The sequence below is a fragment of the Leguminivora glycinivorella genome, chromosome 5 (assembly GCF_023078275.1).
Source record: "Leguminivora glycinivorella isolate SPB_JAAS2020 chromosome 5, LegGlyc_1.1, whole genome shotgun sequence".
Lineage (NCBI taxonomy): Eukaryota > Metazoa > Arthropoda > Insecta > Lepidoptera > Tortricidae > Leguminivora > Leguminivora glycinivorella.
In genome coordinates this window covers 17236938-17264910 of record NC_062975.1, presented here as the reverse complement: position 1 = coordinate 17264910, position 27973 = coordinate 17236938, and the positions used below count along the sequence as shown (strand labels likewise).

Sequence of the window (27973 nt, the reverse complement as noted above, 5' to 3'; positions counted from 1 at the left end):
AAGTCTTACTAGGAAATCTCACAGACGTTCTTATTAAAAAATAATACCCCGTTTTAAAACAAATAATTTTTTGAATATTCTGATAAAACATTTATCTTTTTTAGAAATACATTAAACATTTGCAAGGTTATTTTTTTCCTAAAATCTACACTATTTTCTTAGATAAACTTATTATTTTCGTAAATAATCTACTGTCCTCTCTGAAGTCTGAATGAAGCGCCAACGTAAACCAGTTGGCCATTGGCGCCAAGATCCTTTGATGTGTGGACAAAAAACCGATTCGATCGGTTGGCCGGCAAGCGCAAGCGCCAAGCCAACTTACGTTCTACACAATGGCCAAGGGGTTGGTGGAAGGCCGGTACAGCGGCCATGTCTTACATCTTGTCTTAATATATTTTTAAAAGAACTGTCGTTTTCCCGCCTTTTTCCAATTCGACTAACTGCCAGCAACATTGTTAGCAATATTTGAAATGTGAAAAATTGGCAATTTGAGTCATTTGAGACAAAGAATTTCTTACGGTCGTTGCCGTGAGCCGGTTCCAACGTGTGGGTCTAATAAGCCTTTATCTAATAATGTAAGGTTTAACATTATTATGGCTGACCATTATTATTGTACTTTCTTTTATTTTACCTTGGGGCAACATATTCATACTGTCAATGTCAATTTTGTATGTTGTGATTTGTAATTGTCAATGTCATTGTCAGTTGGTAATCATGGCGGCTGCGCTGATATCAAATACAAAATTCCCTAATATTATCAAAAACCATGTTAGATTTAGAAATTCGTTATGTAGTACAAAATTTATAATTTTAAATAAACCACAGTTCAATCACATATGCAAACAATATGCGGTTACTAGTCATTTTAGGGTGAGTACATTATCTTAATCCATGTAATGCTTTCGATCTCGTTTTTAATGTGTTCTCTTAAAGTATTTTCGAGTTTTTAACGTTAAATACCATCTTAATTTTTAGTTGTTATTACAGTTTCACAGCACGCAACCCCCAAGCAATGTTGGAGGCCCGGACGCTGCTAAAAACGTACTGGCAGTGGTGTTGGCAAACAAACCGAAAGCGGGAAAAATTCCAGTTGGTAAGTATGTTACTGCGGGTTGATAACGTGACTGATTAATTCCAGTAAATAACAATTTTTTGAGACATCTCTAATTGATTTTCGTCGTGTTTTGACACTTATATAACCTATTAAACTTGACCTTGCTTTCAATTCCGCCAAATATTGTGATATGCTATTATCAAAGTACCAATTTTATAAATATTGTGAATGACTAATGGTTACTTCTAGATGAATCCAATATTAACTTAACCTAGGAGTGTACAACATCAACAATGCAAACTGATAATAACTAACAAGTTGTATTGAGTGTGTACACAATGTTACATTATTACATTAAATTAAAAAAAAGTTTTGACTTTAGTTCTTGAATTGCTGAAGTATTATTTACAACTTAACATGCTAATGAAATGATATTAAGGGCAAAAGATGATTCTACTCTAAATTATCTGGCTTGTTATCATTACTGTAGTAATAATATGTATATTTTTGTATAGTCATTATTTAGCATGGATAAATGAAATAGAAGGAATGATACTTATTTAAAGAAATGTGAAAATATTATTTTTGCTGATACTTTATTTTTTTTTTAATTTAGATGCCTGCATTTTGTGCTTCCTGTTATTCATATTGTTTTGTATATGTTGCAGCTTTTGTTTCACATTAATGTCTGGTTTTATTTCCACAGTCAAAATTAATATTTACCTTTATTATTCATAACTTATTCAAGAGTAAGCCCATTTATTAAAAAAAAAATACTTGAATTACATGTATACATATGTAGATTAATTATAAAGTGGCAAGAAGATGATTTATAAAAAAAAAACTAATATATTTTAAAGTGTAGTTTGAAATGTTTTAAGTAATTAAAGTGACTTATTGTTTGGTATTCTATGTTTTTATGTGATACAAAAAAAACAAAGCTATAAAAACAGTATAAATAATCCACTATGTATTCACAAATAAATTATAGTGTTTCTAATTTCACTTGCACTTAAAAATCTACTTGTGTTTAAGTTCCCAACATTTGTGTTATTAATAACCTGGTAGAATGCAGCTCTTTATCCTGCTACCTGCACCCGTTACCTGTTATCCCTCCATGTATGTCCAATAACCCTTAGCCTGTCCTATTAACCCTTATAGTTTGCTCTATGCTATGCTTCATTTAGTGTCCATCAGAATTTCTATTTCTTTTTCATTTAGACTTGATTTTTATACAAATATCGTTAAAGGTAGTTGTTAGTTGTAGATGTAGTGTAGGGACGCCCAGTCGGAGGCAGGCGGGCTGTTGATCACTTGTTGTGTTCATTCAGCCCAGTTCCCTGGAGTTGGGCTGCAGGTCACTGTTCCGGCATCTGTAGCTTTGCATATCGCTTAGAGACAGGACCAAGCTGAGTTAGCAATGAATTTGATAGCACGGATTGTGAAAGGTGTAAATGTAATTATTTTAATGAAGTTTGACATTTATTATAACACAAGTGCAGTCTGTGACATCTAAACATACCACATTTTTCATTCAGAATAGAATTGGCAGCATTAATTTACAGTTATGACTAACTGCAAACTCAGAAAAATGTGCATAACTACAAATCATATACTTTAAAATTCCACTTAAGAACTCTGGAGTTCTAAAATATACAGAAAAATCTAAATAGGACAAAGCAAGCTTCCCGACCAGCCTATCCAATCCTTTACTTTCCGCCCTAGGTATCCAAAAGAGAGACTGCTTTCACCCAGGTGCCTCTGTTTTGTCCCGGGAAGATATAAACCTGGGGGATGCGAAGCCGGTCTCTGGTGCGGATATGATCAGGGGCATGCTGGCGTATATATGGCCTCAGGTGAGTCATATTTTGTGATATTAATAATATAAAAGAGAACTGATAAAAAGATGTTTTTGCCCAGAATTAGTAATTTGGCATCTTTTTTTATCAAATCTTGTTTTGTTGATCCCCTTAAAAACCACGCTCCTTAACTTTTGCGCCCGTAAAAAGTAATTTCTGGAATAAAATCTACATAATGTCCTACATGACTTACCTACTTTCGCATTAATATTATGAATAGTTTGATTTCCGATAGCTGAATTGTTTAGAATTTTGACTGCTACAGGCCCTAGTATTTTGAGCTATATAATAACCTTAAATTTCAGGATAACGCCGCCATCCGCAACCGCGTCATGCTGTCCCTCTCCCTCCTCTTCGGAGCGAAGATAATGAATGTGACCGTCCCTTTCCTATTCAAATACGCCGTGGACGAAGTGAACGCGGCCACGGTGACGTCTGGAGACGCCTTGTTGGGAATGGCGACGGTTCCGCAGGCGTTGGGGACTACGGCTTTCAGTTTACTTCTTGGATGTGAGTACATTTCCAATGTTATTGTGAATACGAGTATATAGACGGTCAACCAAATCATGGCTGTAAAAAGCGGCCAAGAGCGTGTCGGACCACGCTCAATGTAGGGTTCGTCGTCGCTCACGTATGGCTAACGCTCACCGCTGTCGGGCTTAGACCAATGTCGTGACCGGGCCGTAAAAGCGCGCGCGATTTCTACGGCCAAGTGACCAATGTCATCGAGTTACGTCTACATTGGCCGTTTGCTGCGCGGGGACATTGAATCGCAATACTTCTCTGCGGTAGACCCGCATATTGAACTTCTCGTTTTTCAATTGAATAACAGTGATAATACTGGTGCAAATAATTCAAAAACTACCTAATTCCAGACGGCATTGCCCGAGCAACGGCAGCGGGTTTCAACGAGCTCCGTAACGCAGTGTTCGCGAAGGTAGCGCAACACTCGATTCGCCGACTCGCCTGCAATGTGTTCACTCACATACACAACCTGGATCTCAGCTTTCATTTGGGCCGACAGACCGGGGCGCTATCTAAGGTGCAATCATCGATTTTATCCGACTTTTCCAACGTTGACACTGTTAATTTATTTTAAACCTTATGTAAAATGTGTTCACTTAAATACACGACTTTAAATCTTCCTGCACTAGTATAAAGTATTCATACATCACAACAAATAACTTGGATCTTAGCCTGGCGCGCCATCTAAAGTCTCATCTGTGACCCTTAAGTTAGGTACCTTGTAAAAACATCGCCAATTCAAGACTCCATTGGCAGGGTCGCCATGTTTGTTTCTTGAATGAGATTGCCAGAAATGAAAATGCTCTTTCGTTTTTATTTGAAAAATAATTCTTTAGATAAATGCTAACGCAAAAAATACTTTTGCCAATTGCATGACTATATGATAATTATTGACTAGACAAGTCCACACAGAGCGAGGCAATGTGCTCGCGCGTCAAAAGTCCAACGTAGACGTGCCGCGGCCGATCTGCATTGACCGTTTGCCGTGCTAAGTCATTACTATACTTCGCAACATGGCTCGCTCTGTGTGGACCCGCCTTCGCTTGTTTTTGCTCAAAACGTCAGTCATTTATTTCGCAATTACTTTCTGGAATATTTTATTTTAAAACATTGTTGACAGACGATCGACCGAGGCTCTCGCGCCATTAACTTCGTGCTCTCAGCCATGGTGTTTAACATCGTGCCTACCATCTTCGAGCTGACGCTGGTCTCCTCAATATTGGGGTTGAAAGGAGGCATTGCGTTTACAGGTAACTTGCAAGCTTTTTAACCCCCGACGCAAAAATGACGGGGTGTTATAAGTTTGACGTCTTCGCACCTGTTTGTCTGTCTGTTTGTCTGTCTGGCTTCGAGTTCGCACGACGTCTAAATCAGGCCTTAGGCTGACTTCTCCTTATGCTGAACTCATCGCGCGCCTCTGAGGCGATGAGTGCAACTCTCAGTCCAAGGCAGAAATTTGCCTCTTTTTAATTTAAATTTTGTAAACAGGTCTCGCGTTCGGTTGCGTCGGCGTTTACGCAGCGTTCACGCTCGCGATCACACAGTGGCGCACGAAATTCCGCGTCCACATGAACAAAGCTGAGAACGAGGCTGGCAACAAAGCCATCGACTCTCTTATCAACTACGAAACTGTTAAGGTAAGCGAGGCCTAAAGATAGCATTAAATGAATTTATATAAACTGTCAAACAAGTCTGTCAGTAAAGAAGAACAATACCATCAGGCGTAAATACTGGTGTACCTTTGAAAAATACACTAAACAAAAAAAAAATTGAAAATCGGTCCACAATTCTCGGAGATATCGAGTAACATACATACAAAAAAAAAACAGCCGAATTGAGAACCTCCTCCTTTTTTGAAGTCGGTTAAAAAAAATTACATGTGCCTATAACATTTGAAGAGTTCCCTCGATTTCTCCAAGATCCCATCATCAGACCCCGACTTGGTGCCAATGGGACCATCTCGGGGTTATACCCGTTCGATCAAAAAAAATTTGAAAATCGGTCTACGATTCTCGGAGATATCGAGTAACATACATACAAAAAAATCTGTCGAATTGAGAACCTCCTCCTTTTTTTGAAGTCGGTTAAAAATACAAAGATATAGAGCATCAAAGTTCCGGAGTGGGGGCTTGTGACGTCACTTCTAAGTAAAAATTGTACCTAGGCGTGACGTCACGCGAAACTTCAACGCACTGTACCGTCGTCATTTTCGTTTACGAAAAAAAAATAAAAAATACGTGTCTAAAATTCTTTGATAATCTAACTGACGGACTAATTAGTTTTTTTAGTCGTTTCGCCTATTCCGTAGTTGCCTTAGCTATAATCCGATATGCTCAACAATGCATCGATTCAGAGGTTTACGAAATATTCCCTATCATCATGATATTTTGTAAACCGCAGAAATCATTTTTCTTTCTTCCATTTATTTCCTTAAAAATACTTTTACCATTACAGTACTTCAACAACGAAAAATACGAGTTAGAGAAATACGACAAGAGCCTCCAGAAATACGAGGCGGCGTCCCTCAAGACGGCCTCGAGCCTCGCGGCGCTCAACTTCGGGCAGCACGCGATATTCAGCGGCGGGCTCAGCATGATCATGATACTGGCCGCCAATGAGATCGTTAAAGGTAAATTCCATTCCATATTCCATTTGTCAGCACAAGACGATTTGCCTCATCTTTTATGATGCGGAACGCAAAGGTATGGAATGCGCTTCCACCATCTGTGTTAACAGATAAATACGACCTAGATCTCTTTAGCAGTGCTTACATTTGTCCTACCCATAGGACATAAACCGGCGATATGTATAGGATATATAGTTCAAACTAAAAATACCTACCGTGATTAACGGCCTGGCCACGACATTGGTTTAAGCGCGACAGCGGTGAGCGGTGGCCATACAGTGGAGTGAGACAGCGATGGGGCTTTTCATTCGTACGTATGGCTGCCGCTCACCGCTGTCGCGCTTAGACCAATGTCGTGGCTGGGCCGTTAGCCTTAGCCTTTTGTCCTGCTGGAACGCACACAGTATTTACAACATTTCTTAGATTTATTCATCTTTCTTTGTACATCTTTTGTAAAGTATTTAAGTTCCTTTGTAAAATTTTGTTATAATCCTATGTACAGCAGGCTGTAAATTACTAATCTAAAAGTAATTAAAAAAAATGTTTTTTCAACTTTGGCAGGCAACATGACAGTTGGCGACCTAGTCATGGTGAACGGCCTGCTTTTCCAGCTGTCCATCCCTCTCGGTTTCCTTGGCTCCGTGTACCGCGAGGTGCGACAGGCACTCATCGATATGCAGACCATGTTTACACTCATGACTGTGGAGTCCAGAATCAAGGTACATTCATCATTTCAGCCATTAATCGCCCACTGCTGAGCATAGGCCTCCCTTCGTGTACGCCACTTATCCCGGTCCTGGGCTAATCTCATCCAGAAGTGCCCCGCAGTTTTTCGAATGTCGTCCACCCAACGAGCCAACGGATGCCAGGCGCTTCTTACATCCGATAGCGGCCACCATTCGGTCAACATTTTGGTCCACCTGCCATCACCGAATCGGGTGCGTATCGATCGATATAACTTTTTTTGATATATTTTTAGTCGTTATAACGATCATTTGATATAATTATTGAATCATATAATAACAAATAATATACTAACAAATTGTATAATTCTCATTTAATATAATGATCATTTTTTCGAATAACATTTATTATAACATACTTTGTGTATAATGCTTATTTCCTATAATAAATAAATTGTATAACACAAATTCTTTCTAAAGCACAGTTAAAATAAAAAACAATTGTACAATAAATTAGATCCATCATTTACTCTGGTAAGTAGATTACGTTAGAACCGTGACCCCCTACACACAACGCCCTGCTACTAGAAAAATAGGTTAGGTTAGAACTGTAACACTTAAACATATGTACCTACTGCTATCAGAAAAATAGGTTAGTTAGGTTAGAACTGTGATCCCTTCAAAAAAGAATAAAATTAATTCATGAAATGTTTTATACTGTTTGCTAGTTATATTATACTAGTCGTATATCAATAGATAGTTATACCATATAACGGTTATTATAAATAAGTGTTATACGAAATAATGATTATACAAAATAAAAGTAGATATTTTGTGGTTATACCAAATGTTAATTATGTCAAATGAGTGATTATATCCTTTAAATATATACGAAATGTTGTTATATCAAATGTTATTATACCAAAAAAAGTTATACTAATCATTACACACCCCACTGAATCAAGGTAACTGAGTGTGTCAAAATCTAAAGGAAACACTATTAGGTACCTAGTATTTATGGGCGTCTCAAATAAGTCAGCCAACATCAGAAGCGACCTGACCAGACTACGGTTACGCTCATAACTGGAGTCAGAGTGAAGTCAGTCATAAGCAGAGGGCGGAATTGCTCATGGCAAAAATCAAACGTCAATAGAGTTGGAACGTTAAATTCTATCGACTATCGATTACACTGAAATTATCAGTATATTGTTGAGTTGTTTCCGACGTAAGTACGACAAGGATACTTCTTTATCCATTTGTTGACTGGCTACGCCATTGTGAATATTTATTACATTTCTAATTATTTTCATATCTTATACTTTTAAACGAGCAATTCTTGTATATTTATTTATTTATTTATTTATTTATTTATATATATATTTATTTACACTGACGATCTCGGAAACCGCTCTAACGATTCCGCAGAAATTTGTTATGTGGGGGTTTTTGGGGGTGAAAAATCGGTCTAACTTATCCTTAGGTCCCGGAAAACGCGAATTTTCGAGTTTTCATGCGTTTTTATTCGCGCGCCATCTCGTGTGCAGTAGTTGTACTGTTAAGACAGAATTCTTTCGGTCGATATATGTAAGTACTATTTATTGCAAACACTAGATGGCGACACAGGTCAAGGCTAAAACGAATAGAAAATACACTATTTGAGTTTTTGTGGCGAAATGCGCGCCATCTCGTGTGGAGTAGTTGTGTTGTTAAGGCTGAGAATTCTTTCGCTCGATGTAGGTACTATTCATTTTTGAACTAGATGGCGACACATGTCAAGGATACGAAACAGAACCGAGCGAAGCTCGGTTGCCCAGATATTTACTTTAATAACCCACATACATACACACTACTCGAACGCATCCTTTTTTTTTAATATATTTTTTATGTATGGCAATATCCATTCCTTCCCCCACCTCACCTCACCTACAAACGTCAGTGTGAAAGACAACGACCGCCGCGGACGCTTCCAAAAGTTTATATTCAAGTTTAAAAACTCAAAATTGTTGAAAAAAAGGGAGCGCTCCCACAAGTGACGTCACGTGCATAAGTTTCAATCAAGATCACCGAACTGTGTTGAAAATAACTCAAAAATTGGAGTGGCGGACATCGAGCTATTGAAGAAGGTGAGTCCCGGCTGCTCCAAGTGTTGATCCTTACGACCCTGATCCTCCCTATACATATATTTCATTATTTCGCTCATATTTACATTAACTCACGCTCAAAAATATATAATTTCCTCACATATTTGTTACAAACGCACAACGTGACTTCGCATTTAATTGTTTCGCATCACGCTTATTTAATAGTATTTCACACTCAATTATTATTAAACATCAGTTATTTTACTCATTCTTCAAAATTAAAAGCTTAATATCTGGGCGACCGAGCTTCGCTCGGTTCTATTTTAATATATCACGTCTTTAGATAAAAAAAAACTTATAAATACAAAAACAAAAAAAAAGACAAAAAACAAAAACTTAATTTCTTGCTGGGATTCGAAACCCTGACACCTACGATCTATCTGCGTACATTAGACCGACCTCGTACGACTGAGCTAAGCGGAATCGATGCGCGCGCGGCGAAATTAACGACCATATTTTACGTTTACAAACGCGAAGGAAAAACTCATGAAAACTCGAAAATTCGCGTTTTCCGGGATCTAAGGCTACGCTAGATCGATTTTTCACCCCGAAAACCCCCACATAACAAATTTCAACGAAATCGTTAGAGCGGTTTCCGAGATCGTCGGTATATATAAATAAATAAATAAATAAATAAATAAATAAATAAATAAATATACAAGAATTGCTCGTTTAAAAGTATAAGATTTTTGGTAAAACTCGCATATTTCGCATAATTAAATGTAAAAAGTTGTTCGCCGCTTGCACCATATATACCTACACCTACCCGCCATTTTAAAATCATTAAATACTTATTCGCCGCTCACCGCACTTTTATTATTCAACTAATTACGCATATTGATAACTATTTTAAACTAACTTTTCGCAAAAGATGGGTGGTGGAAAGAAAAATGAAGCTGGTACAAGCGACGAAGATGTCATAATTACTTTTCTCGAACATAAAAAACAATTTCTGTTTCAAATAATTCAAGAAGTCTATAACTTAAGCTTAATGGTTTCCGACGATGTTTCTCGCACGCAGTTTTTAGCAAGAGCTCAATCAGTAGATAAAACCCGTTTAGATTATATAGAAACAGTAGATAAACTTTTGATTGAACAACTCAAAGAAAATCCTGAGGCTCAGCCGAGTTTTAGTATTTTAAATACATTTGACGAGTTATATTGTTACATTAAACAAAAGGAAACCATACTGAAGCAAGAGCTTGAGGACCAAAAGAAAAATAATAACTTTAATACTAAGTTACCCCCGCTTCAACTCATAGGGTTCGATGGTACACCTACTAAGTGGCCAGTCTTCTATGAAAATTTCCGCAGTGTTATACACACTAACACTCGCTTAACAAATGCTGAAAAGGTCCAGTACCTTATAGGATGTCTCAGCGGAAAAGCACTCAATGTTTGTTCCGGAATAACCGCTACCTCAGAAAATTATGAAATCATATGGCAAGCTCTTCTAGCAAGATATCAAGATACTAGGGTACAAGCTTCTATCTATCTAGACCAAATGTTGCAGCAAAAAACTGGACAGTCTGTAGATAATATACTTGACAACTTTTGTTCCGCTGAAGCAGCCTTACAACGCTTGAAAATTGATAACTTATCAGATTTCATTATAACACATATTGCCTTAAGCAAATTGGATAAATCTATGATTGATCTATTCGAACAGACTCATAGACAAATTGATATTCCTAAATTTAGTAACTTGAAAAAGTTTTTAACTGAACAGAGTAAACTTCAAGTACTCCACTCACAGTCTCGCTCTCAAACTAATAATAATAACAACACGCGCACTCAAAATTTTACTAAACCCGCACCGCAAATGAATAAAATAAAAACATTCTGTACTCAAGTTGCAGTTCCTCAAGTTTCTCAACCTCAAACGTCAAGCAAGTCAGAAACTATTACTCAGCCTCGACCATGCAAAGTTTGCAACTCTCAACTATCACACCCGCTATTTAAATGCGACCATTTCCTAAAACAAAACACTCAATCGCGTAATGACATAGTACGTCAACACACATTTTGCATAAACTGCTTAGGTTTTCACCATATCAGTACTTGCAAATCAACAAACAGATGTTCGATTTGCAATAAAAAACATCACTCTTTGCTACATTACGATACCAATTCTAATTCCCCGCGATCAGCTGATTCCACAGGCGACAAGAGCAATATAAGTATAAATAGTCAAGCAGGCGCGACGGCTACAAGAGCGCCGTGTCCAAGCTCTGCGAATATTCCGTCTCTGTCGCACTCGCCGCGTCAGCCGCGCTCGCCCACGGCGAGTACTGCTCGCACGCAGGACAGCGAGACCGTCTCAGCTGTAAACGGGCCGCGCACTCCCGCTAATAAAAATAACAACCTCGCGTTATCTGTTAACGTTCCCGCGCAGAATTTAAATACTGAAACGCTAGTTTTATGCCCAACCGCGACGGTTTATGCATATAACAATAACCAAAGACATAGTCTGCGCGTATTTTTAGATACAGGAGCGGCTACTAACTTTATAACGAAAGCTTGCTGTGAACGTTTAAATTTAAAGGTCATTACTGAGCCCGCTGTGATTAATGGCATAGGACAAATCACAGATACTACATTTGGAATAACGCAACTCACAATACATTCTCGTTACGATTCACGCTGTTCCTATACCGTTTGCTGTCGCGTTATGGATGACATTACCGACATTTTACCTGGAACTCAACTCGAAGCCACTCAGTTAGAACACCTGCAAGGCCTGCCGATGGCTGATGACGAATATTACTTACCGGGTGAAATTGATTGCTTGATAGGCAATGAATTATTCCCTACATTACTCGGACCGGGAAAAGTAACTTCACCGACCTCGACAATTATCGGTCTCGAAACTACTCTAGGATATATCGCCGGCGGAAGAGCCCTGTGTTTACCTCAAACGCTCAATAATAACACTCACTCATTAAATTCTCACAACGTGGAAAAGACATTTTTTTGCCAAACGGAAGATTTTCGTCTCGATCAATTAACGCAACGCTTTTGGGAAATTGAAAATGTCCCAGAAAAAAACCATTTTAGTCCCGACGACGAAGCATGTGAAAAACATTTTCAGTCAACTTATACGCGCGGTGACGACGGTACCTATACTGTCGCTCTCCCGTTCAAACACTCGCCCGCCGAACTAGGATCATCTTACTCTGCCGCGAAGCACCGCTTATTGAATCTAGAAAAGAAACTCGACGCATCTGGTTTACGGTCAGATTACAACTCAACTATTCAAAATTATATCGATCAAGGTTATTTAACCAAGGTTCCGAATAATTTTCAAAACACTGATTCTTATTACATACCGCATAGAGCCGTTTATCGCCCGGACAAAGAAACTTCAAAAACACGCATTGTACTGAACGCTGGGTGTAAAACGACCTCAGGAAAATCCTTAAATGATTTACTGTATACCGGACCAGTTTTACAGAATAATATATTCGAATTGCTATTAAATCTCCGCATATTTTCAATCGCAATCTCCGCAGACATCGAAAAAATGTATTTTCAAGTCAAACTTTCTCCTGATCATCACTCCTTTCAAAGAATTTTGTTTAGGTTTGATTCCAACTCACCCATTGAAATATATCATTTCAATAGGGTTTGTTTTGGCGTCTCAAGTTCACCATACTTAGCTCTGCGTGTCGTCCGACAGCTCGCCGCGGACAGTCGCGCGTCGTACCCGCTCGCCGCGCACGAAGCCGAAAATCATATGTACGTTGACGATTATGTTAGCTCCGTTGATGACGTCGACACGGCTGAGAAAATATATAAAGATATGACCGCTATGTTCAAAGAAGGAGGTTTTAATTTAGTCAAATGGATTTCAAATGATAGTCAACTCTTGTCGCGAATCCCATCCGCACAAAAAAGCCCTCTCGCTGTGAAATTCGATGATGATCCCAACGCTGATACAAAAATCGTAGGTATGCAGTGGCAACCTACTGATGACAATTTCCATTTCAAAACAAATATAGATTTTCCAGAAACTTGTACAAAACGCACGATTTTATCTGTTACTGCGCGCTTATTTGACCCTCTAGGTCTCATAAGCCCCGTTGTAGCTTATATGAAATTACTCATTCAAGAATGTTTCAAACTTCAACTTCAATGGGACGATGAAGTGCCCGACTCCATTATTTCCAAATGGAAACAATTTCATCTGGAACTTCCACACTTATCAAAAATTGAAATACCGCGCCACATTGGCATCACAGCTAGTAACAGAGTAACCCTAATTGGATTCGCCGATGCCAGCCAGCAGTGCTACGGTGCTGCCATCTATATTCGCGTAGATACGAATGAAAACTCAATCGCTCACTCAGTTAGACTACTCACCGCTAAGTCCAAAGTTTCCAATCCAAATAAAACCCTCGCTCGCTTAGAACTCTGTGCAGCTTTGTTACTTGCTAAATTAATACATTCTGTTCGAAACGTCCTAAGTAAACGATGCACTGTAGATAAAATTTACGCTTTTTCAGACGCCACTGTGACTCTTACATGGATTCATTCTCCCGCTTATAAATATCAAACATTTGTAGCTAATCGTATCGCTCAAATAAATGAATACTTACCCGCAGCGCATTGGTTTCACGTTCGTGGTGTAGAAAATCCGGCAGATATTGTTTCACGACCTGTAACGCCTCTAGGACTAATAAATAACTCACTCTGGTTCCATGGCCCGCAATGGCTGTTTGATCCAATTAATACATGGCCTGTAAAAGAATTTAAAATAAATAATCACAATCAGGATTTGCAAGAAATTAAAATCACATCGCTCCCCGCACAAGTCGTGTCTACGTTCGAACCTACTCATCCAATTCATAACCTCGCCATGCGATGCGCGACTTGGACTAAATTAATCCGCACACTTGTTTACGTTCTCCGCTTTTTAAGAGTATTAAAATCGCATGGTACTATAAACTTAAATGATTTAGAATGCGCAGAGACCCGTGTATTACTCTATCATCAAGAAACTCATTTCGCCCGCGAGCTTGAAGCTATCAAAAAGAATAAATTAATTCCTAGTAGATCTGTTTTAAAATTACAACCGTTCATTGACGACAAAGGTCTGTTAAGAGTTGGAGGTAGACTCACTAATTCTCAATTAAGTTTTGATCAAAAACATCAAATACTGTTATCCGCAAAAGGTAGAATAGTATCGCTGTTAGTAGACTATTACCATTCGTCGAACCTGCATACCGGTCCCGAATTGGTATTTACATTAATTAGACAAAAATACTGGATCATCGCTGCTCGTAATTTAATTCGTCAAAGAGTGCACAAATGCAACTCCTGTTTCAAACTCAAACCAGTGTCGACCCAGCCACCGATGGGCGACCTTCCCGCCATCCGTGTCTCACAAGTAAAGGCATTCGTACACACGGCTGTCGATTATGGCGGACCGTTTTATATCACGCATATACGCCGGCGCGGAGTTAAAAGCCACAAGGCTTACATATGTCTCTTCGCTTGTTTAACAACAAAGGCTATCCATTTGGAATTAGTTTCTGATTTGAGCACGGACTTATTTCTTGCCGCTTTTAAACGTTTCATTTCACGCAGAGGCCCTGTTTCTATTTTATATAGTGACGGAGGAACTAATTTTATTGGCGCGAAACACAAACTAAATGAAATTTACCCACTTATACAGTCCACTGATTACAATAATTATTTAACCAATTATCTCGCGCAACATAAAATTCAATTTCAACATAGTCCACCTTATGGACCTAATTTTAATGGTTTGAGTGAGACAAATATTAAATCTGTTAAAGCACACTTATACAAAGCTATAGGTACTCAAATTCTAACCTATGAGGAATTTAACTCAATTCTTGTTCAAATTGAAGGCTTGCTTAACAGCCGCCCAATTTGTGTCCTATCTTCGGATCCATCTGATCCAACCGCGTTATCTCCAAGTCATTTCTTAAACGTCACCCCGCTTAAGTTTTTACCCGCTGAGAAAATTGATACTAACGTCTCAAATAATATGCTAACTCGTTATCAACTCTTAAATAAAATAGTTCAAAGCTATTGGAACCGTTTCAGCACTGAATATCTCACTTCCCTTCAGCAACGCAATAAATGGAATACTCCATCTAACCCTGTGACAGTGGGAACAGTTGTTGTCATTAAAGATCATAATTCTCATCCTATGTTTTGGCCTCTCGCGGTTGTTACAGAAGTTTTCCCTGGAAAAGATAACATCATTCGTGTCGCTAAAGTAACTACCTCTTCAGGGACTTATGTCCGTCCCGTAACTCGGCTCTGTCCTTTACCTACGCAATAATTCAACTTAATATAGTATACCTAAACTTAGTGTATAGTATAAACACATAGTAGTTTTAGTAGTAATCATTTCAAATTATAACTTAACTCAATGTAGAGGAAACCTCTAGGCGCCCCGAAGTTGGCTACGCCATTGTGAATATTTATTACATTTCTAATTATTTTCATATTACTTTAATAACCCACATACATACACACTACTCGAACGCATCCTTTTTTTTTAATATATTTTTTATGTATGGCAATATCCATTCCTTCCCCCACCTCACCTCACCTACAAACGTCAGTGTGAAAGACAACGACCGCCGCGGACGCTTCCAAAAGTTTATATTCAAGTTTAAAAACTCAAAATTGTTGAAAAAAAGGGAGCGCTCCCACAAGTGACGTCACGTGCATAAGTTTCAATCAAGATCACCGAACTGTGTTGAAAATAACTCAAAAATTGGAGTGGCGGACATCGAGCTATTGAAGAAGGTGAGTCCCGGCTGCTCCATTGACTGTTTTTCGTTTTGGATTAACCATTTTTTTCGAACGTGAATTAGTTTCAAAAGGACTAGTGACAGAAATGGTAATTGTAATTATATGTCATACAATTTACTTTTAATCTAATCAAAGAGGTCAAAATCAAATGGTCGAATAGCTAATCAAAGAGGTTTAAAGTCAGAAATGTAAAAGGAGACTGAATTTATCGATAGCTGAAAATGTCGATAAAATTTAACATTCCAACTCTATTGACGTTTGATTTTTGCCATGAGCAATTCCGCCCTCTGGTCATAAGGTAAGACCGAGATGTAGACTGTGACGTTACAAATGTAGCAGGCAACGCGACAGGCCTACTAATTATACTCTGTCAACCAAGTCTGTCAGTAAATAAAAACAAAGAAAACTATATGCATCCTTTTCTTTAGGGTGCTAGAGAAAAGGATACCTATAGTTTTCTTAGTTCTTATTTACTGACAGACTTGTTTGACAGAATATATGAACTGAATGTATCCGCTCATGACTGTTGATTGCGATTATGAATAAAAAGTTGCGTTTGTTTATAGGAAAAATCCTCGGCTCCCCCTCTCAAAGTGGACCAGAAGACGGCCACCATCGAGTTCAAAGATGTCAGTTTCAAGTACATAAACGGAAAGCCAATCTTCAACAATCTGAGCTTCACTATCCCCGCTGGCAAGAAGATTGGGATCGTTGGAGGCTCAGGGAGTGGGTAAGTATACATACAATGCATACGTACACTCACACATGTTTTCCCAAAATGGGTAGGAGGAGCACATAGAACTAGGTTATAGTGCCATTGTATTGAAAGTTAAACATTTTCAAACAATTAAATCTGATAAGCCGTCTCGAATAATCTAATAAACTTCTCTCAATGGTTAACTGGAAGAAATCTACTTTGTTCTATAATAAAGGCTAACTAATTATGTACTTCGGGAATGATTGCTTTGTGAGAATCTTCTCCTTTTTAAAGTATGTTAACCACTCGTTTGCGGATGCGTCAAAAATTCGTGGGTTCCAATTCCAACCTCGGCTATGGCTTGTGGAGCAAAAAAATGGTTCCGGAAAAAATTACCTTATTTTACCCACCACGGATTCGTGCCTGTAGCATACGACGGGTTAATAAAAGTTCTAAATTCAAAACGACGCACACAGTCACGTGTCGCTACAAGATTGGTTGTGTGAGAATAGATAGCTAATTTGGTCACTGCAGACAAGTCTTCGGTAGTATAGTGGTAAGTATCCCCGCCTGTCACGCGGGAGACCGGGGTTCGATTCCCCGCCGGAGAGAAACTTTTTGCATATTTTTTTTTTTTCATGTTAATTCGTCAATATTCACTCTTCATTATTTCTTATTTGAGAAAATTCACTCTTTTGAATAGAACAATATTTTTTTTTACATCAGCACGGGTAGCATGGTCGCGCGATAGACGATAAAATATCAGGCCGTCCCTATCGCACTATTAGTAAGTGCGATAGGGACGGCCAGATGTTTTATCATTTATCGCGCGACCATGATTGCCTGCCAGATCTATACAAATTATTCAAATTCGTCTATATTTTATGTTTTTTTAGGTTTTGGAGAAATGTCAAATCCCGTTCCTTTTCCTAATTATTGGTCATACTGATCAACTTTTAGTATGTGAGCAACCCCAGAACCTGACTAAAATTACTTTCCCACACACAATTTTTTTTTCGGGACTTCCACGATGGTCAACACTGTCAATAGTAAAAGTTGTTCAATATGACCCCGTAAATAATTACAGTTACCAAAGAGGATCGAGTATTATAGAGAGTTACTGTCAAAGTAAAATGTGTAATCACAGTGCATAGACTGTCATCTCTTGACACAGGCTTAAAACTTTTGAACCTTAGTTTTGACAATTTGGCCCATATTCTTTACTTGATATGTTTTAAAATGTCAAATATTAATATTAGCGCCATCTAGCTGAGCGTACCCCAAAGGTGTGATGCCATCTAGGCAACCGTACCTTTTTCTGTATGGTACTGAGGTACGTTTTTTTCTTAGACTTTATCTGTCTATACGGAGTTATATATGTCTTTGCAGTTACTTAATAAACACCATATATGTTTTTAATAAAGCTTATTTTAATTGCAGCAAGCATTGGACAGTCGTCAAACATATCTAACAGTAATCATGTTTCAGTAAATCGACGATGGTTCGTCTACTGTTCCGATTCTTCGAACCGCAGTCGGGCGAGGTTCTCGTGAACGGACAGAACATTCGAGACGTCGATTTAGCCAGTCTAAGGAAAGCTGTAGCTATCGTACCTCAGGTACCTACCTTATTTTTCTAATAAAGTTTTATTACAAGCCTTTATTCAACTTGCCCTGTTAGTATGTTAGTTAGGGTCAAAACGTAGAAGCTAAATTTGACCCACTTGCCGGTTTCTGATTGAGCTGAAATTTTGCACACATATGTAAATCACGTGACAACGCAATATTATGGTTTCATGGAGCTGATCTGATGATGGAGCAGAAAGGTGGTCATAGGAACTTTGTTATGAAACGTCGTAACCCCATCGAGTAAGGGGTTTCTAGAATTGTCTCTGAGAACAGTAGATGACTGTTGAAAGAAAGGTACAGTCGACGATAAAAGCTTGTGCCAAAAATAAAAAAAATCCAAAAAAAAACATATTTTGCTATGGTTCTTGAGCGATTGGATTCCTCGGTTTTTTGAACCTACGATCTCCGGATTGTTACGTACAAAGATACACTGTGTTACCGCTAGGTCACTAGTGCTTCTCATCAGGTTTGTTTGTCAACCATATTATGTACGTCAACAATATGTGCTGACTAAAAAAGGAGGACCCGTACGAAATCGCCTTTTCATACATAAGTAGACTGACAGGGCCGATATGTCATTTTTATAAAGGTCCTTTAAAAAAAATTAAAAAAATACATGAGTACATGCCCCTTATTTTCCTTTTTGACATAACCTGCGTGACGTATAGTTTGAAACATGACAAATAGTTTCACACGTTTTGACGGTGCCTTTTGATGTATATTAACTACCTGACAACTGGTGAAACCCGATAAATTGAGATAATTTTTCTTTGAAATAAGAACATTGTGGAATTTACACATAGTTCAAATTTCAAAAACCAGTTTGCTCAACTTATCGGGTTTCACCCGTAAACCCTGGATTTGTGTTATTTCAGGACTGTGTGTTGTTCCACGACACGATTTTCCACAACTTACACTACGGCGACCTCTCGCGGCCAGAAGAGGAAGTTTACAAGGCTAGTAAGATGGCCGAACTTCACGAGTCTGTCAAAACGTGGCCCAAGGTATGTGTAGTTTTACTTTGTTTAAATAAAATAGACGTAGTAACTCTATATGCATCCCATACATAGTTCCACATTTATCTTTTCATTAACAGAAGGTGTTTCGAACTAGTTACAATATTCAGTCAAGCGTTTGGGACAGGGAAATTACCAACGGACTATAATTAATAGCGGCGAAAGGAAAATGGTCTTGGTAGACTTGACACGAAAAGTCGGAAATATTCTAGAACGTCAGCGTATGTTGCAATTTGGCGAAAAGGAGTTGACATAAACCCTTAAATGCATGAATTTTTTTTTCTTTTAACGAGATATTAATATATGTGATAGACAATGGTTTTCCGACTCTGGGAAAAATAAATATTTAAGATCGATTTTTATAATAAATCAGTGTTAGAAGTTAAATAGGCCAAATCTTATTTATATAAAAATGTAATAAAATTGGTAAGTTTCTTTTCAAAAAAATTACTACTATTAAAAACGTACACTATTTATGAAACCTTTACGATAAAATGTTTAAACATAAACTAATTATACTAATTACTAACTCCAAAAAAATCAGCCTAAATCACACACTGAAAATCGCCATCGTCCTGTTTTTCACACTTTTCCGCCATTTCATCTTAATCCTTAAATAATAAATAGTAAATCATTATATTATGTAATTTATATATAAATGTGATTTTGGATAGCTACATATCGAGCCACGGACCATCAAATATGTGATGCATATATACATCACCATGCATTTAAGAGTTAAAAAGTGCCAATATCATAGTGCCGCCCCGTTTTCCGACACGAGTCAAGAGAGACGGCACTTCAATGTTGCCAATTTTTAATTTCTACTCTTCGCCAGATCGCATGCAAGTCGTTCCTACGGGCATATAATGATCACCTTTAATGCTCTTTCCACCTATTTCCTTATATTGGCTATAAGTGATTTTCTCCCTTGTAATATTACAATTTTTAACTACAGGGTTATGAAACGCAAGTAGGCGAGCGCGGACTGAAGTTATCAGGAGGCGAAAAACAACGAGTTGCCATCGCTCGGGCGATCCTCAAAGACTCTCCTATAATAGTGTTCGATGAAGCCACATCCAGTCTCGACTCACTTACTGAACATGTAAGCTTTTTTATGTCTTTCGTGATTAGTTTAGCAAAATTAACTTATTTTCCCCTCACTATAGCGAGGAAACTACAACGCCAAAAATGCGTTTATCACTGCTTCCAGTAGTTCCACAGGTGGTAAATCATCTTTATTACTAGATTCACCTACTTTTATCAATTTTAAAGCAGTTAATTTGACTTTATTCAAGGTCAAATTACTTTACCCACTAGTGGATAAAACGCGTTTTTACCCGCTGGTATTAAAGGACAAAACACGTGTTTCCGAGCTAGTGAGGGGAAAACTTATTAACTTATTTATACAAGATTGACACATAAGTAACAAAATTGACACATAAGTAAAAGTTTGCTCGTTAGTCCTAGACATGTTAGTCAAATTAGCTTTATTGATTACAGATTAGATTAGATGCTGTTATTGTGCATTTCTTTGAATTTCACATAAAGTTATTGTTACCTATTTTTTGAGAATATCCGAATAGAAAGATTGCAACAAGTCCATTTCGAACGGGGTGTTCATTACTTATCGTTAAAAAAAAGAATAAAATCACGTACTTCGAAAGCAAAACACCACTTGCAGCCCCTCTTCATAAATAAAAAAATGAGCCATTTTAAGTGTTAGAAATAAATTAAAATAATTAAATACCAATTATTTACATCTACAGGCAATTCTCCAAGCCCTCAAAGCGGCGACAGTAGGGCGCACCTCCATCTGCATAGCACATCGTCTCTCCACCGTGGCCGATGCAGACGAGATACTAGTGCTGGAAAATGGCAACATAACTGATAGAGGAAAGCATGACGACCTTATTTCGAAGAGCGGGTCGCTCTACGCTCGGTTGTGGGAGAAACAAAACAGGTATACCTCTTCTGAACTTATTTCGTGTTAAAAAAAACTGATATACACAAGAATAACAAAATAAAGTGTCAACGGGGCCTCTTCGCGTTGGCTTCGGCCCGCGCACGCCTCCCAAAGGTTCGGAATACCATTATTCCGTGATGGGAAAGACACTGGCTGATGCTAATGAGATGCTAGTGGTGGAAAACGGCAACGTAACTGATCGAGGGAAGACCTTATAGCAAAGAGCGGATTTCTTTACGCTCGGTTGTGAGAGAAACAAAACAGGTATATCTCTATCGTGAAAAAAAAAACGAATATTGAGGGTTTTAGATTATGGGCACGTGTAAATCTAGGATCTTTTCTTATCCATTATATTATAACCCGGTCTAACGATGTTGGTTGTAATTTTTAAAATGTAATTTGTGTTTTTTGAAGTAACTTGTATAAATCGTGATAGTTTAAACCAGTGTATTTTATTATGAGTCACATAATTTATGACTTTCCAAGTGTTTTTTTTTACTTATGTCATCTATAGCATAATGTTTTTTTTTTTACTTTTTTTTTTCAGAGAAATCAAATGAGCCTCAGGCGAGGAAGAGTATAGACAAGTTGCGCTATTCCAATCATAGACACGAGGTAGTATTCCTTTGACTATGGTTTTAATGACGAATTCATATTTTAAGGAAGAGAATCCTTTGTAAACCTTGTGGAAATGGAATAAGGATTATAATATTGACTTATTGCAAATTAGGTATCCTGAATGAGGAAATGTTCTGCTTTGTACATATTATTTTAATATACCTTCAACTTATGATGATGATCTGTATTGCCATTCAAATGTGACGATGACTTATTCAATAATAATAATAAGGATGCTAAGCATAATGCAGCTGTGACATTATAACAAGCTTTTGTTTTCTACGATGGCAACGCCATCTGCTTTATAATTTTATTGTAATGTAGGAGGAAAACTGATATTTAGAGACGCCAAGTGGCGCTACTATAACCGACTGCTGTCACTGTCAAATCTCGTGTTTTTCGAAGATTTTATGGTATTTAAAGATACATGAATATACGGATATACTTGTTAATGTATCGCGATTTGACGACATGTTTCGAGTGATATGGAGACCCTGCATCAGACATAAGTGTCGCGGCGACTAAAATGCGTGCGTGAGATTGAAATATTTCAATTTATCTCACGAAACGTCTATAAGATGTTCTAACTTGAGAACACGTGCAATAATCAGTACCTACGACTGAAATAGATATACACGAAAGAAAGAACGACAAGGCCCACTGTTGGCCGGGTCTTAGCTTACGCGGCTAACTTCATTACCACTAGACCACCCGCCCGCCGCTATATTTAATAAAATAATTTGATTTGTTCCCTAGTTGTGCAGTACTACGTTTGCAGTGACGTCATCTGTTCTAAACTTTCAGTGTTCCTCCTCACTGACAGGTTATGTGCCTGGTGCACACTGTGTTAAACGTTTTGCTGATGTCTTTATTTCCACGTGTAATAAATATGTCTTATTATCAGTGTACATAGGACAATAAATTCAAAAATGTATGATTCTTACCTAAAAGATCAGTTGTTCCAAATCGTGGTTTGACCAACTAAACAAAAACTTTAAATGTGTTGATGTAAATAATAGTTCGATGTTATCAGAGGGCCTACCACAAATCACTAAATTTGAATATTTGATAGATGAAATTCCGATTTTGTAGTTTCGTGGTAGGCCCTCAAAATCTAGTAAATAAAGAACTCTGGCCACCCCCGTACAACACGGTGAAAATCTGGAATGATTGACTAAGGCACGCCACAAACAGTCTTCAAATTCATAATCTTAAAAAAGGATTTGTATGTAACCTGTCAGTTCAAACTGACAGAATTTTCAGATTGAACTGACAGGTTGCATACAATAGTATTTTATACAATCGTGATATAATACACAGCTTTTCAGTCGAGTACCATGTACCATGGCCTAATAGTACGGTACGAGAGTGAAAAGCTTAATTATATCACTATTGTATACAATACTTTTTCTACGAGTCATCATCTTCATCATCAATGGACGGAAATATCATCATTCAAGTTAAAATTAATGTTAATAGCGTCGTTCACCGATGTATCAACATCGAATTACCTAGCAACCAATTGTTTGTAATAGTCGTCTCTGATTGACCGATAACGCGACAGAAAAAAAAAATGTGTTTCAGATGCAGAAAAATTGGCCAGGTATCGCAAATTAGTATAGAAATTGTATGAAGTTCTATTTTTGAAATTATTACAGTTAACTAAAGTCAACTATAATGAGATATTATAGTTGAGTCGGAACTGCCACAGAGTATCCAACACTGAAAAGTTAGCACTTATAGTTTAGTCTGTGGTGTCCTAATTGACAGATTACAGACGAGTAGAAAAATATTTTTTTAACATTATGAATTTTTAAGATTGTCTGTGGCGTGCCTAAAAAAGTTCAAATGGAATGAAAAAACTTTCAGTGCCTGTGTACTGTGTATACAGCTTGACAAAGAGTAGAAACTGAAAGATTTTTTTTAATTTATCATAGCAACACTTACTTTTTTCATACAAAAGTAACCCAACAGTTGCCACATGCAACACGGTTTACATAGACGGTGCCGCCCCTATTATGTTCTACTCTTTTGCCGAACTGTACTGTGGAAGTACCTATTCAATCAGAGCCATAGGCTTTTCATTCTCTCACGCTGGCATTATCTTTACAAATAGTGTATCGTTGTGTGCGTGTGGATTGAGTGAGCACCTTCCGAAAATAAAAAAAAATATGCTGATCATTTAGCCGACCGGTCTGGCTCAGTCGGTAGTGACCCTGCCTGCTGAGCCGTGGTCCTGGGTTCGAATCCCGGTAAGGGCATTTATTTGTGTGATGAGCACAGATATTTGTTCCTGAGTCATGGATGTTTTCTATATATATAAGTATGTATTTATCTATTTAAGTATGTATATCGTCGCTTAGCACCCATAGTACAAGCTTTGCTTAGTTTGGGGCTTAGTTGATCTGTGTAAGGTGTCCCCAATATTTATTATTTTATTTTATTTTTTATTTAGTAAAAGTTCTAAAACAATTGTAAAACAATTGTAAAGAGATTTTTACAATTTTTATTTTATTTTCGGAAGGTGCTCACTCAATCCACACGCACACTGTATCGTTATGTAGTCACCAGAAACTGAATTAATTAAAAAGTAGCAACACCGGTGTTGTCCATTTCAAATCAGTTTATATCCCTTAAATGCATAGTGATGTATATATGCATCATGTATTTTTGACTCTGTTGACAGCGTGTCAAAATTCAAATTTAAATGAATCTGTCAAGGACATGCATTTAAGGGTTAAGTTAGAAAATGGGCACTACAGTGTTGCCACTTAATTTATACAATTCCATGTGGGACTGCTAATAAAGAAATATAAAAAAGCTACGCCAGAAACGCCATGTGTTGCGGTTGTCAGTCTTTATTATTTACTAGTCTACATTATTAGTAACCCTTTTCCAGGCGTAATACGATTTAGCGACCTTATACGTAATGTACACGTAGTCCTTATACGTATCATCAAATGAGGAGGCACACTGACATTTTATCCCGCCAGGCGGCGCCTGTGCAAGTGCCTAGGCATGCCCACTGTCATTCATATGTGAGAGAGAGAAAAAATATCATCTCGCTCTCACGTATAAAATTCTTTATCTGTGCAATGGACTAATAAAGTGGCGCCATCTGTCATAAACCTCGAGTGTGCCACCTCATTTCAACCTAGCAACCCGATTTAGAAGGTCCCATTAGATTAATATAAAAGTTATTAAATATATCAAAATGGGTCACTCAAGTGTCTAAAATATTTCGATTTGACATGTTCCACCGTTTTGAGGAGCCTCATCTCATCAAAATTTTATTTTTACATTTTTTTCGAGAACCTGTAGTTTTTACTGCCTGGGAAAAGGTTAAACGTTATTTGACTGTTGTATTGTGAAGTTTAGACCATAAAACACCTCGTTGAGTATATTTGTACAGTTGATTAAGTATATTATTTTGTTTACGAATTGTGTTTTATTTTAAACCATACATCTTGTTTCATAATGATCAAGTAGGATAATATCACCGAGTTATTATTAATTTCTAAGAGAAGTAAAATAGTTAGTGCTGAGTTTTGTGGTCATTTGGAATGTCAAACGGTTAGAACATAAGTTAATCACAAAATTTCACGAGAATCGGTTGAAAATTGAGACCTGCACAGGTAGCATGGTCGCGCGATAGACTATAAAATATCAGGCCGTCCCTATCGCACTATTAGTAAGTGCGATAGGGACGGCCAGATGTTTTATCATTTATCGCACAACCATACTTGCCTGCCTGCAGGCCTAGCACATGATGGCCGCGAGAGTATGTCGCCGCGAGATAGACTACCTGTCCTTATGTCATTAATACAATTAGACAAAGACGTGTCATCTATCTCGCGGCGACATACTCCCGCGGCCATCATGTGCTAGGCCTACTGGAGTAGAGAACATCCGGACATGCAAAGAACAAATCGAGTTAAACTATAGACCTTGCTATCACTGTAGTCAAAAAATGAAAATAAACCTTTGCCTACACATGGATTAAACTCCGACTCATATTTCAGTTAAAGTACATCAAGGTTAACAAAAAAAACACAAGTTTATCTCTAACATTTAATAAATTTCTCTAATATTCTAACATATTGACACATAAGTGATATACAATTATTCAAAATTACATTATTTTGATAAGTCTTCAATTTAGTAATTGATTCTTTGATCAGGTTTAGTTTCTTTTCCATCATTGGCATTATCAGATTGTTGAGGTCAGAGTTGTTAGAACAAATAGCTGCCGAGTATATCAGTCTACTGACATCCTTGTCCCGCTCATAATAGTATTTGACAACCATCAAGAGAGCATAGAAATTAAAACTGAGGCCTTTCAAATCAATATACAGATCTTTAGTCAAATTATGACCATTTATAAATGCAATTTGTTCTTGAGACAGCTTTATATTTCTGATCATTAGGAATGAAACCAAATCCTCAAACTCAAACGCTACATAATCTAAATCATTATTCGGCAAGCAGAATCCATATTCTGTGATTAACTTTAGATTGTGACTATCTCCGTAGCATATAAACACTTCTGAATAAGGATTAAAAGTATTTTTGGTATAAATAGAAAATCTCACATCAGAAAATAAGTTTTGGCTTAAGTTACTTATGCTAATATTTTCTATATTTTTACTGACCAATAGTTTGGTCTCATTTTTGGCATATGGACTGTGGTTGATCATGTCTAAAAAAGGACAGAGTGATATTTTAGTATTATCAGTAATTAGGTTCAAAATAGAGTTTTCTATGTTTTTCAGATCTACTAATTTATCTAAGTCCATGTAAACACATCTAGTATTGACTGTAAAATAAGCCCACTCATATTTAGATTGTGAAAGAAAATCTTTAAATTTAATTACATCAATTAGACTACTTGTACTATGAGACAATACATCTTCAAAAATATGGAATGAAGTCTTAATTATTTCCTCTTGCTTTGCAACAACAGTCAGTATATCTGAATGTACATATAACTTTGTTTCTTCAGGCAAAAAGTATGGTACAGTATATTCTTTAGGTAAGCTCTCTAAGTACACAAACCATTTTGATTTTGAACCCTGTGACTGTAGAAATGTTAAGTAAAATGCCATCAGTGACTGAAATGATATTGTATGCTTATATTGTATCAAACAATTTGTATCACTATTCAAAAAAATACTACAAAATGTAGAGTCCATCAAAATACTGGTTACATTTATAGTTAAGTTTAGAGGTAAGTTCATAAGCTCCTCTCCAGGGTTTATCTTCTTTTTGGTGAGAACGCCGCGGCCAGTGCTGTCGAACACAGCCAGGGTCAATTTGCTGTTGTATAGCATTCCTTCCTTAGCGAGCCACGAATTCAAGAGTATGAGTTCACTTTCAGCACCACAAGTTCTAAAATTACGCGCCTTTTGGCTTCGTATACGTCGCGTTCTCCCCATTTTCACGCTCGTCGAGTGTATCTTTGGATACACTGTGATGTTTAGAATCAACCATTCGATTTCTTGCAAGATAAATTGATCAGGAACATATTTAAACAATACTTATACGAGCGGTTCATGTTTTCGTTTCGTTGTAGTGTAGTGTACTGTACAAATTGTACAATTAATGTGAAATTGTTGTCTGAATTTTTTGACAGATTTACTTTGACATTGCGTTTTGTTCATCATGTGTGTAACTTGGTAAAAAGAGAATAACGAATAAATCCGGTTAATATAATGCGGTTAATGCGCAAAGTTAAACTACGACATGTATACTTTTATTAATATCAAACTCTTTTTATATTTTATTTGATTTATAGAATGATTTTGTTAGAAATTATATTACATAATACTCTCGTGTAGTGTCAAAACGCAAGATCAATAGGAGACTACATAATAATAGATGAATTTAATATTTAAATTTCTTTCTAAAAATAACCATAACCTTTTAACCACTTCGATTTATTTTATTGAGCATGCTTTTGTCAACACCAATACAAACTTACTCAACGTTTTCTTTTTTGTCAGACAGGCTGACAGTGGTGAAATGAGCTGTACAATGTCTCTCTTTTAAACCAGACTACAGTGGTTAAAAGGTTAAAGTAGCTTTTAATATTGATCTGAATGGAGTATGATGTTAAAGAAAACTTATACCTTAATTCAAAATCCATACTAATATTATAAATGGAAAAGTGTGTTTGTCTGTCATTCACTGCAAAACGGAGCAACGCAGTGATGTGATTTTTTAAGTGGAGATAGTTGAAAAGATGGAGAGTGACATACTTTTTGTTTTTTTCTAACGCGAGCAAAGCTGCGGGCAAAAGCTGGTACTGATATAATGTTTAACTAAATACTCACTAAAGTTTAACGGGTTGGTGTAGTTTTACATAA

The 27973-nt window shown here is 37.3% G+C and overlaps 2 protein-coding genes and 1 non-coding gene across 4 annotated transcripts; 2 read left to right on the top strand and 1 right to left on the bottom strand.

The window, feature by feature from the left end:
* The first annotated feature begins 714 nt into the window (after positions 1 to 714).
* Positions 715 to 22919, top strand: LOC125226159 (iron-sulfur clusters transporter ABCB7, mitochondrial). Of its 2 annotated transcripts, none has more exons than XM_048130060.1 (15): positions 715 to 870; positions 988 to 1093; positions 2780 to 2910; positions 3219 to 3423; positions 3789 to 3955; positions 4559 to 4688; positions 4927 to 5075; positions 5893 to 6067; positions 6626 to 6783; positions 16250 to 16413; positions 17869 to 17998; positions 18884 to 19012; positions 19983 to 20129; positions 20794 to 20987; positions 21538 to 22919. In XM_048130060.1, the coding sequence occupies exons 1-15, from the start codon at positions 715 to 717 to the stop codon at positions 21548 to 21550; spliced, it is 2154 nt and encodes a 717-aa protein (XP_047986017.1). In that variant the 3' UTR covers positions 21551 to 22919. The 2 variants fall into 2 exon arrangements, with proteins under 2 accessions (XP_047986017.1, XP_047986018.1); XM_048130061.1 differs by having other exon boundaries at positions 717 to 870; positions 2834 to 2910; positions 21538 to 22918.
* Trnad-guc lies at positions 16920 to 16991 on the top strand. The gene has a single exon. It is a non-coding gene; the product is annotated as a tRNA-Asp (tRNA).
* A 2746-nt stretch (positions 22920 to 25665) lies between the features above and the next one.
* Positions 25666 to 27858, bottom strand: LOC125226178 (SET domain-containing protein 4). The gene has a single exon (XM_048130092.1). It carries the CDS (start codon positions 27041 to 27043, stop codon positions 25673 to 25675), a length of 1371 nt encoding a protein of 456 aa, XP_047986049.1. The 5' UTR covers positions 27044 to 27858; the 3' UTR covers positions 25666 to 25672.
* Positions 27859 to 27973: the final 115 nt, after the last annotated feature.